Source organism: Monodon monoceros, unplaced genomic scaffold (genome assembly GCF_005190385.1).
Source record: "Monodon monoceros isolate NGI ecotype Baffin Bay Population unplaced genomic scaffold, NGI_Narwhal_1 Super_Scaffold_10, whole genome shotgun sequence".
NCBI classification, from domain to species: domain Eukaryota; kingdom Metazoa; phylum Chordata; class Mammalia; order Artiodactyla; family Monodontidae; genus Monodon; species Monodon monoceros.
Window position 1 is genome coordinate 4,562,578 of NW_021703766.1, and position 14,293 is coordinate 4,576,870.

At 56.8% G+C, this 14,293-nt stretch overlaps 1 protein-coding gene across 1 annotated transcript; it reads right to left on the bottom strand.

The window, feature by feature from the left end:
- Nucleotides 1–8,022: 8,022 nt before the first annotated feature.
- On the bottom strand, nucleotides 8,023–14,008 carry ADAD2 (adenosine deaminase domain containing 2). Its single transcript, XM_029205062.1, has 10 exons — nucleotides 13,549–14,008; nucleotides 10,369–10,509; nucleotides 9,988–10,035; nucleotides 9,775–9,900; nucleotides 9,542–9,692; nucleotides 9,297–9,464; nucleotides 9,023–9,249; nucleotides 8,651–8,894; nucleotides 8,280–8,400; nucleotides 8,023–8,195 (listed from the first exon to the last, which is right to left on the bottom strand). Exons 1-10 carry the CDS (start codon nucleotides 14,006–14,008, stop codon nucleotides 8,091–8,093), a joined length of 1,791 nt encoding a protein of 596 aa, XP_029060895.1. The 3' UTR covers nucleotides 8,023–8,090.
- Between the last annotated feature and the right edge of the window lie 285 nt (nucleotides 14,009–14,293).

The following is a 14,293-nucleotide window of genomic DNA, read 5'->3' on the forward strand; positions in this document are numbered from 1 at the left end:
TTCGGCCGTGCACAGCTGCGCACCGTCGGCTGTAAATCCGCTAAGAGCACGGGTTTGCAAATGGATGATGGAGAGAAGATCGTGGACCTGTGGATCTGATGTAGTTCGTGTGTAAGCGTGTTAGCATTTCATCAGTGGGGACAACTTAACGTGCTGTTTATTCATTCCACTAGTATTTCGTGCAGGCCTACTATGTGCTGGGCACACGCCTTCCCCTGACCTCAACGCCAGGGTCAGTGTGGCCTCGGCCTCTGGCACAGGGGGCACCCGCAACAGCATCTAGCTTCAAGCTGGCCTTGATCTCGCGGGGAGCCCTTGTTCCCTTTGACTTCTCCGGGTGCACTCCCAGCTGACAGACACACATGTCCCCGTCCCTCTAACTCCCCCAAAGTCAGCAGGGCACCCCCCAGTCCTTCCCATGCTATTCCACCAAACAGGCGCTTTGCATAGTGGCAAGGTGGCCAGTCTCCCAAGGAAAAGCCCTGCCCCCTAGAAAAGCCGCCTGTGACTTCAGCCACTTTCTGTCCGTTTCAGGCATTGGGCTAGGTCCGTGGTTTTCCAGCTGGGGTCTCACGAAGACCCTCAGGGCTGCTGTGTGGGTGGAGAGCTCTGAATCCCAAGGTGCAGCACTTGCAAATAATGATTTTTAAAAGAATGTGCAAATTTCTAGATACCCTCCCCCCATTTCAGTCATGGCCCCCACTGGGGACGAGCTCACCCCAGATCAGGGAAGGCCTGGGACCCACATCAGGCCCCATATCGGTCCTTCTTCTTCTCATTGGAGACTTTTCTGTGCTGCGTGCCTGAGACAATAGCTCCCCACTCTGGCTCAGCCCATCCTGTGACTGGCTCCCACCCAAGCCTCTCCGCTTTCCTCTGTTTCCCATACCAGTCATCTGAACAAAATGTGCCAGGACTAAAAGAAAAATAGGTGAGCCCATCACCAACATTATGAGGCCCTATAACGTCTCGGTACATGCCCGGTGGAAATTCCTTACCAAATTACAAGTGGAAAATTGGAATTGATCGCTTACATGTGGGGCTTAATTAAAGGCTCTATTTTTCCCCCCCCCTCCCTGCAATGTCCCCGGGGGATTGGTCTCCTCGTGTTTAGTCTAGCCTGGCAGAGCAGCCTTTCCTTCATGCTGATTGGGTGGGATGGGGATGACCAGCGAGTTGCTAGGCGGTCTCTTCATCCCCATTGGCTGAAAGGAGTCTTGCGATTCCCAGAAGGGCTTGTTTTTCTCGGAGGCCAATGGGCATGACTGCAGCCAAAAGTCAAAAATTTCCAGCTGAAGGCAAAAGAGCAAAGGCCCCTTTACGTCAAGCTTATTTTCATGCGGCTCCCAGAGGCAACTTTAAAATGTTGGTTCAACACCTCTCTAGCCAGAGTTGAGCCCAAGTGAATTGAGGATGGATGGGTTAATTCTTCAACGCAATGCAAGTGGGGCTCGACCCACTGACTCTATTTTCATAGCTTTTAGGACTGGAGAAATTGACACCTGGAAGGCCCATCAGAAGACAACCTAAGCAGGTGGTTTCCATGAGGTGTCCCTGAACGTCTGGTGATTAAGTGTGTCTCAAAATGCACAGCTTTGAGAAAGGGTTCAATGATTTTATCAACCCTCAGGGAATCCATGACCCCTGAAAAAGGACAAGAAGTTAAGTAAATCAACTTCTGCATTTTAAGATGGAGAGACCAAGGCTCAGAGAGGGAAAGCCACCTACCCAAGGCCACACAGCATGTTCGTTTAGTTAGATCCGAGCAGCCTGATTCCCAGCAGGACACTCTTTCTAGTATATCAGCTCTTAGGTTCATCTGAAACACTGCCCAAGACCTCAAAGAAAATATTCAAGACAAGATTCTAACACTTTGCCATGCCACCCTGAACAGAGTAAGGAGGGTGGTCTTGGGGTCCCTGGGTACCAACACTTAACCCTTTGTATAACATGGGCATGGAAATTGATTTCACTGGGCCTTCCTTTTCTCATTGATCCCGTGGAGAAGGTGGATGAGGTAGTTGTTAAATTCCCTCCCAGCGTGGACAGTCTGGGACTCTGGAAGTTCATTGCTACAACTTATACGATGGAGAGAGAGGGGCAGGTAAGAAACAGGAAGAGAGGTGAGAAAGAAAAGCTGACCACAGTCCCTGACTCTCCGCAGAATTGCTCCCATAGCAACAATCAGCAAGTAGTTCAAGCTTGAGTAGGAGTTCATGAAGATCTCCGTCCACCAGCTGCCCGCCACACGCCTACACACCCACCTGGGTGCCTCGCCCCGGAGCCTGGCTGCACGGCTCTACATGCCCCCCGCCCACCTCCCTCCAGCGGCGTTAAACTCCCTCCCTCCTCTCGTTCTTGTCGAAATGCTCATAACGGGCATCACTCGTTGAATGATTACTAGGCACCCCGCAATTGATTTTTTAACATTTTATTTGGGAAACACGTCAAACTGACCAAAAGTTGCAAAGAGCAAAAACAGTACATAGACAACTCCAATACACCTTTTAAGAAACATTTGGCCCCATTTGTTTTATCGTTTGCTCTATTTTTTTATTCCCTATATAGTATGCTTTTCTGAACCATTTGAGAATAGATGACTATACCATGGCACTTTGCTTTCAGAACTTTAGAAGGTAGTAACTGGAAAGCGTATCAGAAGACCATGGGTCCAAGGATTCCCAGCCAAGAGCTTCCACAAGGGGTTTGGGAATCTCTGGAGATGACGTGAAACAAAGCACGTGTACGTTATGTGCATTTCAGAGTGCAGCGTTCAACGATTTCATCAGGTTCTCAAAGGAACCTATGACTCCTCCCCCAAGTGAAAGGATAGGAGCTCTAAGGTAAACCAACTCCTTCATTTTAAGATGGAGAGCCCAAGGAGACCCGAAACACATTGGTACGTAGATCCTAAGCATGAGGATATTCTCGTACAAAGCCATAATGCAGTTACCGACGTCAGCACATTTAACTTGGATGCAGTATTTTAATGTAATCTACTGCCTGGTCCACTTCCGTCAGCTGACCTAATAATATCCTTTATAGGCTTTTCCGTCTGGGACAGGGTCCAGCGTAGGCTTGGGTGTTGCATTTCCTTGTCCTACCTCTTTAGCCTCCTGTGATCTGGACCTTTCCACAGCCTTTCTTCGACATAGATGACACGGAAATTTGGGGTGAGTATGGACCTCTCCTTATTTAGTAAAACACGCCTCATTTTGTGCCCATCCCATCTCCTTGTGCTGAGATTGAGGCTGTGCCTTCCTGGCCACACACTATATCCGTGAGGTTGTGTCCCTCTCAGGGTATCACATCTGGGGGCGCCATCACCGGTGACATAAAAGCCCTTTATTTGGGAGGTGACCCCAGGAAATGCTGGCAAGGGAGTGGAGAGTGAGAAAGAGAAATAGAGCAGGGGAGTGGTGGCCGGGCCCAAGGCATTCAAATAAGAAACAAAATTAACCCCTGCTCCCATGCAGGCCGGATAGAACGTGCCAGGTGGCCAGCAGTGCGTGGACCATTGGCGCCTCGGTGAGGAGGAGAGAGGGTCCGCCTGGCAGGTGACCCCATCCTCGAGGCTCAGAGCAGGTCCTCACTCTCCAGCTGCCACGAGAAGGGGACTGTCCCTTGCCCTCCTGACCCCGCCAGCCCGCCCGGGAACCAACCGCCTGCCTCACAGATTCTCAGAGCTAAACGGTCCCTTACGGTCACTGGGCCCAACCTGGCCCTTTTATGGGTGTGGACCCGGAGGCCCAGGTAGGGGACGTGATGGGGCAGGTCACACGGTCAGAGGCGGCAAAGCCAGGACTAGCAGGCAGCGCCCGCAGCTCTGAGCCTCCTGACCCTCGCCCAGCGCTGGGCTCATCCATCATTTGACATCTAACCAAGGGGCACCTCCGGGAACACAATGTCAGTTAAAAATAAAACAAAGGGACGCCGCTGTCCCCACCGGTCCTGTGGCTCTGGGGCCATCCAGAGCAGCCCGGCTGAAGCCGCACGAGCCCAGCCTCCCTGGCCGCCAGCTCCAGGTGACGCGCAGAGAAGGCACATGACTTTCATAAATCACCTTTCCTGCAAGGAGGACAAAGGGGAAAAAGCATGAAATTGGGCGCCCTGAGCTAAAATGAGCCAATCTTGCTGTTCCAAAGGCTTCCATTGTACTCAGTCAATGACTGGCTTGAAATATGATCCCCTTGGAAACTCAGCAATTTCACCTGGCACCTTCCTAACTAAGCTTTCCGGGGCTCCCCCCACCCCACCCCTGCTTGCAACTCCTAGAGAGACATTAAACTGTACTGAGAAGAGAGAGATAAGTGGCTGCTCTGGTGCATCGGGGCAGGTCTAGCCTCGGGGACTGCTGGGGCTGACCTAGGGATGTCGGAGGAGGTGGGAGGGTCCCCCAGGTGATGGGTGGCAGGGGTCAGGGCTCACCAACCCCTGGGCTGTGGCCAAGTCAGAAGTTGGAAGGGCAATGGTTAGTTTCTGGGGCAGTGTTTCTTAAATGTCTGCCACGTGCCAGGCGTTGTTCTGTCAGCAAGACAGATGCTCCTGTAGACCTGGGTAGAGGGGAAGAGTGGGGTAGAGAGGGAGACCCAGGATAAGTCAAGAAGGAAATAAACAGGACAAGCAGAGCCTGTGATAAGCCCTAGAAGGGAAGAGGGCAGAGCGGTGACGGGACTACCGTTACATACGTGGCACCGGCCCTGAGGAGGTCTGCCCTGGTTCTCCCAGATGTTCGGGTCCCCCCGGAAGCAGACCCCGCGGCCAGGATTTACATGCAGGCAGTTTGGGAGATGAACTGAACCAACACCTTACATCTTTAGGACACACCCACAAATATCAGTGAGAAATATTTTGTTTCCAAGGACAGGAAACTCTAATCAGACTTCATTTAACAAGCAGACAAACAAAAGGAGACTTATTGGTTCTTATAACTGACAAGACACAAGGAGTTCAGGTGTGGTATAATCACATTCTTTAGGTCTTTCTGAATGCTTCTACAGCTCAGCAAAAAAGAGCTCACAATAAAATGGAAATTTTCAAAATGTCTTCTAGAGCCGTATTTTAGAACAGGGATTTTGTTCCTTCCCTCTAACCCACTCCTGTAAAGAGAAGATACTATCATTCATTCATTTTACATTCAACGCTTGTTTGCTGGGCATGTTCTATGTGGGAGACCTCAAGGAAGGGATGGAGAGAAACAGACAACAGGCTGACCTCCGGGAGCTGGGAGCAGCCAGGCCCTATGACAGCCACCAACGATGACTGCTAACATCGGGAACAGTGCTCGGCACACTTCTCAGTTCATCCCACCATGACCCTGCAGGCCACGCGTTTGTGACCGATTTCCCAGGTGGGGAAACTGAGGCTTGGAAAGGTGGAGTAGCCCCTCGGCCGCTGGGTCCACACCTGTGCTCAGCGGTGAAGACCACACACGGGGAGGGGCAGCGCAGTGCCGGGGTCCAGGGCAGACCCCCGGAGCTTGGAGCTTCAGGGAAGGGAAGGTGGGCATGATGGCAAAGGCGTTGTGGAGGAAGCGGCGTTTGAGCTGTGCCCGGCTGGGTTACGTCACCTCCCTGCTCAAATATGCTGTTGTTGGCAAAACCTCACTCAGAGGGGATCGGGCCAAGAAGACATTAACAGGCTCTCCGTTTCAGATGCAGCCTTCATCGTCACCCTGCAACCATAAGCTGAGTCAAAGGAACTGAGCGAATATTGTGTAATGAGGACCGTCTTGGGAGGGGAGGATGGCCAGGCAGGTTTATGCAACATGGGCACAAATATTACTTACTGGGCAGAACGCAGCAGAGTTAATGTCATTCTGAACAACTTGTTTACCCACTGATTATGTGATTAATGAATATCGAAAGGCTCGTTGCATAGAACTGCCATTTGGAATGGCTGGTATATTTCTGGATCTGGTTGTAGTCACCATCGCAGAACAAAAAGGAAATCAATTTAAATGCTCTCCAGGGGGAAAAAAATGTGTAGTAAATGTGCTAATTAATAGGTTTGGCTGTTTTAAAACTCCTCTCCATCCCTGAAAAAAATAACCATGAGAAATCATTATTTCAAAGCTGGCCTAAGTTTGTTTTCTTTTAAATAACAACACGGGTAAATAACCTCGCTGTTTTCTCAGTTGAAGAAGAAGAAAAAAAAATCAGTGCTTACCTGGCTTTGGAGACCCTCCATCCGGGTCCAAACTTCCCTCTGCCTTTCTTTTGCACATGCGCATTCCTGGACACCTGTCCTGCCTTTGGCGGCTACTCCCACCTCCCCCAGCCCCTTTCCCGCCCTCTCCCAAGCCCGCCAGCCCGCAGCTCTCTCTCTCAATGGCAAAGGCTGCATCTCCCACCCTCGTGGCCGTTAGGAGAGCCGAGGAGCGATGGTCGGAGCCAGGAGGGAGCTCCTGGAGCCATACGGTCCAGTCACGTTATAAAAGAGGTCAGGAGTTCTGTCCAAGGTCACAGAAGCAACCCCAGTGGCAGCCCAGGCGGTGAGTGGGATTGAGGGGCTTGGAAGTCAGGTTCCTGGACGGGAACCGCAGCTCCATCCTGACCCCGCGTGCTCTTGTGGAGGTTACCGAACTTCACCTTGGGAGTTTTCTCACCAGTAAATGGGGCAGCGATAGCATCTACCTCTTCCATATGACAGCATCTGTAAAGCCTCGGGTGCAGGGCCTCCAGAGCCTCTAGCCTCTCAGCTATTTCCTCTGCCCCCACGTCCCTCCCACTCCCCTCGTTGACAGCAGCACTGGTTGAAAGGGAGGGAGCATGGGCCCAGCGGACAGGCAGAGGGAAAGCCCAGCCTGAGGCCGGATGGGCTGGAGGAGAACAGGCCACCTGGGCTGGCCTTCCAGTTATTTCTCCAGATGAGTCGACCCAAGTGCACTGAGGTTAAGCGGCAGCCGCGGCCACACACACCCGGGGCCGGGAGGTGGCTTGGAGGGAGGGGACGCGATTCCAGGGCTCCATCACCTGCTCCGGCCTGGCCCAGCTTCCCAGCCCACCAGGGAGAGCAGTCTGTACTTCTAAACCCTGGAACTGCTGAGGGAGCAGGGAGCGTCCAGCCACAGGGTGTGGAGCTGCGGGCTGGTGTGGTCCTCAAGCCCCCCTGGCCCCAGGTCCCCAGACCTCAAAGCTGCCTGTACTCCCGCTCAACAGGCCCTGCCCAGGCTGGGGTGGTGCCCAGGCCTGCAGACCTGTGCGTGGGTGTGTGTGCACGTGTGCGTGTGTGCACATGTGAAGTGTACAGCATTTCCCTCCACACCCAAGGTCCTTGGAGAGCCCAGTAGTCCCCACAGACTCACTGCAGCCCCCCGAGGAGAAGGAAGGAGACCCGCCCACCTGGCCTGAGAGGCAGGCTAGGCAGCCCCCATCCAGTGGGCACAGGGGCTAGGGCCGGTCACAGCCTCAGCCGGTGTGACAGCTGGGGCGGCCGGAGAAAGCCTGGGCTCAGCTCTGCGTGAGCCTCCTGCTGGCGCCCAGCGCTGCCCCACCCACTCGCGAGAACCCAGAGGACGCAGAGGGCAGGAACTGGGGCCGCCGCCCGCCCGGGGCCGCCTCTTCTCCCAAAGCCACCCTTCCCGGCAGCAGCTGGCCAGACCCAGCTGGCTCTACGGGCCTCGTGGCTGCCTCCTCCGGCCAGGTGCCACCCTTCTCCCCCCACCCTGCCGGGCGAGTCCTGGGAAAGGAAGGAGACCAGGGAGGACAGGCTCCCACACCCGCCGCCCGAGACACCACACTGCCGCCCCCAGGCACGAAGGCTGGGCAACAACGCAGTGATTCTGTGAGGAGGCTCCAGGCGAGCCCCGGCCACCACGGGGGCTTCTCCCTTCACAAACCGAGGGGCTACGACTCCCCTCTTCCCCGCCAGAAAGCCAACAACACACAGAACCACCAGAAACAGCTTCTTTATGCAAGCCCCGAATATGCAGCCGCCCCACCTCTCCAGCACGCCAGGCCCTCCCTCCACCCCCAGCTTCACCCTATGCCCCCATGCGCCACCCTCCCCCGCCCCATGCTCCCGCCCAGAAACGGCCCTCCTCCAGCAAGCTCCGCCTGGGCTCAGGGACCTCGGGCCGGACGTCTGTTTCAGTTTCTGAACTTGCCCACCAGTGGTTTCGAGGGCCAGGCCCCCAGGCCCTGCTGGTCCAGGAGGAGAGACAGCTGCTGGCGAGCCTCCTGGTAGGGCCCAGCCTAGGGCAGGAGATGAGATGGTGGAGAGAGGGTGCCTGCTGGGGGTGCAGGAGAAAGGGGGCTGCGGGCAGGGAAGCAGCTGACCTTGGCTGCCTCATAGGTCTTCAAGGCCAGGAGGTGGGACTTCCCGAGAGCACGGGCAGCCTGGCGGAAGGCCCAGAGAAAGGCAGCCTTGCAGAGGCGGGATGGAGGCCCCAGGGCAGCGCTGGGGATGGAGAGAAAGGGACCGAACGTCGGGGGAGGGCAAGGGAGGACAAAACTAACAGGCCCACTCCACGCCCCGCACACCACCTCCACACCGTGACAATCCGGGGGGTGGGTCACAGGGTGGGTCACATTACCGGTAAGAGGCTGGCGGCTAGATGTGATCTCTTTCCCCACGGGCAGGGGGCCGGGGACCCCCACCACCAGGCGCCCGTCCCGCCGCCCCCCCCCCACCCCCGGGCCCCGCTCACTCGGCCTTCACACGCCCGGTGGCCACATCCACCACCTCGACGTCAGGGTCCCCCAGGCTCCAGTTGAGGCTCAGGCCCTGGCAGGTGTTGGAGGGGGGTTCGGAGGGGGCCACCGAGGGCCCCGCAAACAGGTGCAGCATGGTCCGGGTGTAGGGGGGCGGCAGGCATGGCCCCAAGGCGCTGTCGAGGTCGGGCCGGGCGTGGATGGCCCTGCCCAGGGCCGAGGTGTTCTGGCAGGGGTCGGCTGGGGGGGCAGAAGGCCCAGGATGAGACCTGAGTCTCCGCCACGCTCCCCCGCACCCGCAACCCCCACCCCACCCCACCCCGCAGCCCGCCCCAGCCCGCCTCAGCCCTCCTGCCCTCGGGCCTCACCCAGGACCAGGCTGCTGGCATAGATGGGGGGCAGGAAGTGGGCCAGCAGTGCACCGCCCAGCCCCAGCACGGTCCAGCGTGCCAACTTGTCGCTGGCCGAGAGGCAGCCCACGTGGGTGTCGCGGAGCGCAGGGGCCACGTAGCACACGGGCTTCAGCCGCCCCTGGATGTGGGCCTGCAGGCGGAGCTGGCAGCTGTGCGGGAGGAGGACGCGGGGCTCAGGGCCGCTCTCCCCACCCCCACCCACACGGCCCTCCCCGGGCGTGCCACATACTAGATGTCGTGGGCAGCTCCCTTGGGGGTGTTGCTGACGTACAGGTGCAGGAAGATCCGGGGCTTGAGGGCGAAGGGGGGCCCGGACCCCGGCTGGGGGACCACCACAGACCGCTCCTTGCCCTTGGGGCCCCCCTGCGTGGCCAGCAGGAGCTGCCGGAACAGGAACCTGGGGGCGGAGGGAGCAGCAGCTGGGGCGGCCCGGCCCAGCCAGAGCGGCCGCAGAGGGTCCCCCCGACCCCTCACCTCAGCAAGGCCCGGCGGGCCACCACCAGCCCGTGGCAGTCGTGGAGCTGTCGGCCCGAGAAGTCCAGCCACCTGGCACAGCTGCCACCGCCGGTGCCCAGCGCCACCAGCTGGTAGATCTCCTTGGCGTGGCCCTGGGCGCCCGGGACCTCTGCGGGGAAGGGGGCAGAGATGACTAGACTGAGGCGAGAGGCCCAGGGGCCTTCCGAGGTGAGGGGCAGGGCCAGCCCTACCTCTCTCCAGGATGACTGCGGCCACAGTCCCCTTGCAGGCCCAGTACTGCGAGCTCGCGTCCACCAGGCGGTCAAAGCCGGCGCTGACCACGGCCGCACAGCGCTGCTCGTGGGTCAGGATGTTCTCTGCGGGTGAGGGAGAGGGCGGCGGTGGGGGGCCCACAGGCCACGCCCCTCCCGGGCCAGGGGTCAGGTCAATGGGGGCCCACCTACCGATGCTCAGGGGGGCGAGTGGAGGCCAGCTGGGGGTCTTTGGGGTCTCTGGAAGACAGACGAGGGGCAGGCTGCCGTAGGTGCTGGGGTCTGCCCTCCTGTCCTGTGCCCTTCAGGAATCCCAGAAGTCCCACTGGCAAGCAGTGTGTGTGTGTGTGTGGGGGGGTGCTCATCCTCCAGAAGCCCAAAGTTCCTGGGCTGTCCCCAGCAGTCCCTGTCCTCAGGGACTGCTAACATCCTTCAAAGGACGTTAGGGCCAGGTCAGCTCCCTGCGGGCCGGGTCCTGATGCCCAGATGGCCTCCGCAGCGACTTACCCCTCCCCACACACGTGCATCTTCCCCCCGCCGGGGCTCAGGGCCCTGGGTCGCCTCCCCCTGTACCTGGGCCCTCCAGCCGATGCTGGACGTAGTGGAGGGCAGCCAGAGCTGCCTGCTGCTTGGCCTCTGCCTTACTGCAGGCAGTGCCCGCAGGGCAGACCACCCCATCCAGCTCCACGGACACGGAGAAGGGCAAGCAGGGGTCTGGGGAAGGAGGGGCTGAGAAGTAGCACCATGCACCTTATCCACATCATGGGCCCTTTCTAGGAGGGCCATGACACCTGCCAGTGAGGAGGACAAGAATGACAAGATGACATGCCTGCTGACCTCCACCCAGGCCATGCCCACTCAGAATCCTCACTAGGCCCTCTGAAACAGCTCCCTATGACCCCACTTTACAGAGGGGGCACACAAAGGGCAGGCAGTGTGCCCAGGTGGTGCCAGGACCCACATCCAGGACTACACTGTTCCCAGGATGAAGGTCCCCTGTCTTCCCCCAAACACACATCTCTATTTCTTTTCTACATTTGAAAGGGTCATCTTCCAAACACTACCACTTCAGGTGTTACTTATGACACAACAGAGACAGATGAAAAATCCTAGAACTGGGATCACTTGGTCAAAGGGCATAAATTTACTTCCGTTCGTGGTATTTGCTGCTATCTGCTGCTAAACTGGTTGCCCAAAGGTCTCCCTGTTAGAAGAGAACCCACATTTCAGTACCCCTCCCTAGCACAGAGATTCACCTACTTTAAAAGGGCATCAAAAATGCCAACTAGGGGCTTCCCTGGTGGCGCAGTGGTTGAGAGTCCGCCTGCCAATGCGGAGGACATGGGTTCGTGCCCCGGTCCGGGAGGATCCCACATGCCGCGGAGCGGCTGGGCCTGTGGGCCATGGCCGCTGGGCCTGCGCGCCTGGAGCCTGTGCTCCGCAGCAGGAGAGGCCGCAGCAGTCAGAGGCCCGCGTACCTCAAAAAAAAAAAAAAAAAAAAAAACGCCAACTAGTAGATGCAGAAGGAAGGCTAGCATCAGGAATCCACGGCAGCCAGCGGGGTGACAATTAAATCTGGCAACAATCATCAAAGGGCTAGAGCCACGAGGTGATGGTGTTCTGGGGAACAGGATAGTCACGCCATCTGGAGGTGCCCCCCTCGGATGACTGATGACACACCCAGGGGGAAGTGAAGACACCTGGCAGACACCACCCTAGTCAGGCCCTCCCAGCTGACATCCCAGGGGTAGGACAAACAGGTCTCAGGTCTGCTGGTGGGATGCACAGCCAGGGCCACGAGGTTCCTACAGGCGCTCCTGCCGGGTATGCATCACCTGAACCCAATCCTGAGGAAACAGACCCAAGTGAACGGAATTTCTACAGAACAACTGGCCCTTACTTTGCAAAAACATCAATGTCCTGAAGCCAGAGACACTCCGAGGAATTGTTTCAGATGAAAGGAGATTAAAGAGGTGTTAAGAGCTAATGTGATAGGTCATGCTGGGTTGGGAAAAAAATGGCCATTATTGTGACCAGTGGCAAAAATTGAATGTGAATGGTAATTAGCTAATAGGATCATATCAATGTTCAACTTCCAGAATTCGATCATTGTACTGCCATTATATAAGACGATGTCCTTGTTCTTAGGAAATACATACTGAAGTGTTTAAGGAGCAGTAAATCAGTGTTCAGATTGAGCACGACAAATTAATGTGGATATTCATATATAAATATATAGAAGGGAGAGAGAGAGAGAGAGAGACATACACAAAGTAAGTGTGGCAAATGTGAACTGCAGAAACTGGATGAAGAGTTTATGGGAGCTCTTTTATACTATTCTTTGAAATTTTACCAAAATAAAAATGACTGAAAATATGCCTATGCATGTGAACAGTGGAAAGGGGGACCTTAGGCAGAAGGGAGGGGCTGATATTACCCAGTGGTTCAGCACAGGCTCTGAATGCAGAGTGCCCCCTCTGGGCTACGGCCCCTCTGGCCTCAGTCTCTCCATGTGTAAAGTGGTGGTAACGGTATTGTGCTCCCTCGAGGAATAGTTGTGAGGACTCCAGGAGTTACTGTCTGAAGGCCTTCAAACAACACCTGGCCCATCTCCAGAACTCACGAACGTTAGCTAGCATCACTGCTGTTGAATCGATTCCCTTACTTCTGTATTCCCGATGCTCTGGCATTTGGCAATTTGATCCTGGAGAGACCGACCCTCCTGGGTAGCTAATTCCTAGACATAGCAGATAAGTCCCCTGCAAGCACGCCCTTTCATATAGAAACCAACCAATCCAGAGCTCGCGCCCCAACCATCAAACTCTCACACAAGCCAACACTCCCCATACCCTAAATCAGGGGTACCCTGAATCAGCCCCCAGGCCAGGTACTAGACAACTAGGAACCAACCCCTAACCCCTAAACTTACTGTCTTGCCTTCCTCAATCCTAAACTTACTCTGCACCCTACCCTGCCTCAACCGTTCTGTCCCAAGAAAACCCCAATAAAGGCTATGGGTTGTGCTCTGCCCTCTCCTCTACCTCCGGACCACCCCCATCCTTTCCCACATGGTCCGGCATGGCAAGCTGTGCCTCCTGTTTCTAGGGATCTGTATTTACTTTTTCCTTCATGGCAATCATTCTCACGTCTGCTGTCTTACCATACCTGATTAAAACAAATCCCGGGTAGATTTTTAACACATTATCTCTTTTTGAGCTGTTCCGTTGGGGTTCTCCTAGGAGGTTTTACAAATGCTCCCAAAAGCTTAAGCGATGATTCTCTTGCTGCCTCATGAGAAGCAGGGAATGTACTGCCTTAAAGTTGGGAACCTGAATTTAGGACCTGGTGTATTGCTCTTGGGGAGGGCAGGGGGAGGACTGTAATGATTACATCTCTTTGTGGCGTTGCCATGATCACGCTGTGTTTGATAATGCCTTTGACTTTGGGGCTGGCCCTCGCTCAGGTTATCTCCTCTCCAGTGCTGGCATGGCAACTCTAACTGTATGTAACTGGCCCTCAGAAAAGCCTGCTGAAAGGCTGGGATAGCTTGAGGCAGGTCCTTTAAGCAACCCAAGCTTCAGATGTGGCCATGACCTGCCAGTTAGAAATCTGATGTACCTGGTGCTCCTGGCACCACGCTGCTCACAGCAGGGCCTACCCTCGGGCCCCAGGCTCAGGCCCAACTCACAGTCCTCCTCCCTTCATCTGGGGTCGGCCCAGGGCACACGGCCGTCCCAGCCCCCTGGGCCTCACCTGCTGTTTGGTCCTCTCGGAAGGTCAGGGAGACTCCCAGAGTGGCCGCGCACTGAGTAAGCAAGGCCACGGCCTGGCCCGGTGGCGGGTCTTTGATCTGTAGGCCCAGCTGTCTGGCCGCCGTCGGGAATTCCCCGGCGGGCCCGGCGGACGGAAAGGACACCCTCTGGGACCTCCCCATCCTTCCCCTCGAGTCTTCCTGTGTCCGGGCTGCTCCCAGTTCCCAGACACGGGCCCCCACCCCGGGCCCACCATTCCCCGTCGCCGAGGCCTGGAGCTGCCCGCCCTGCTCGGCGTCGTCCGAGTTGGGAGCGGGCACGATATCCCAGGAGTCTTGGCCCAGGCTGGCCGAAGGCCTCCTGGGGCTGGGCCTGGGGCTGATCTGCAATGACGCCGCCAGGCGGGTCTTCCTGCGGGCACCGGCGTTCGCCCCCAGGGCTGCGCTGGCCTGTGAAGCCATGGCCGGACGCGAGGACCCGAGAGGACAGTGGGCACGTTCTCACGCCACCCGGGCCCTTTTACACGCGAAAGCGAGCTCGCGCGTGGGGGGCACGTGACACGACAGACAGCGCATGGAGAGCTCCGCCTCCTACCTCTCTCCTAGCCAATGAGAGCCCATAAAGCTGTGGCCGACAGTGTGCCCAGCCAATGGAAAGGCCAGTCTCCCAAACCGTTGGATGTGGACTGAGTGGCCACCTGACCAACATCCTACCTCCGGGGCCGGGGCTTCAGGTGTGAGGTGGGG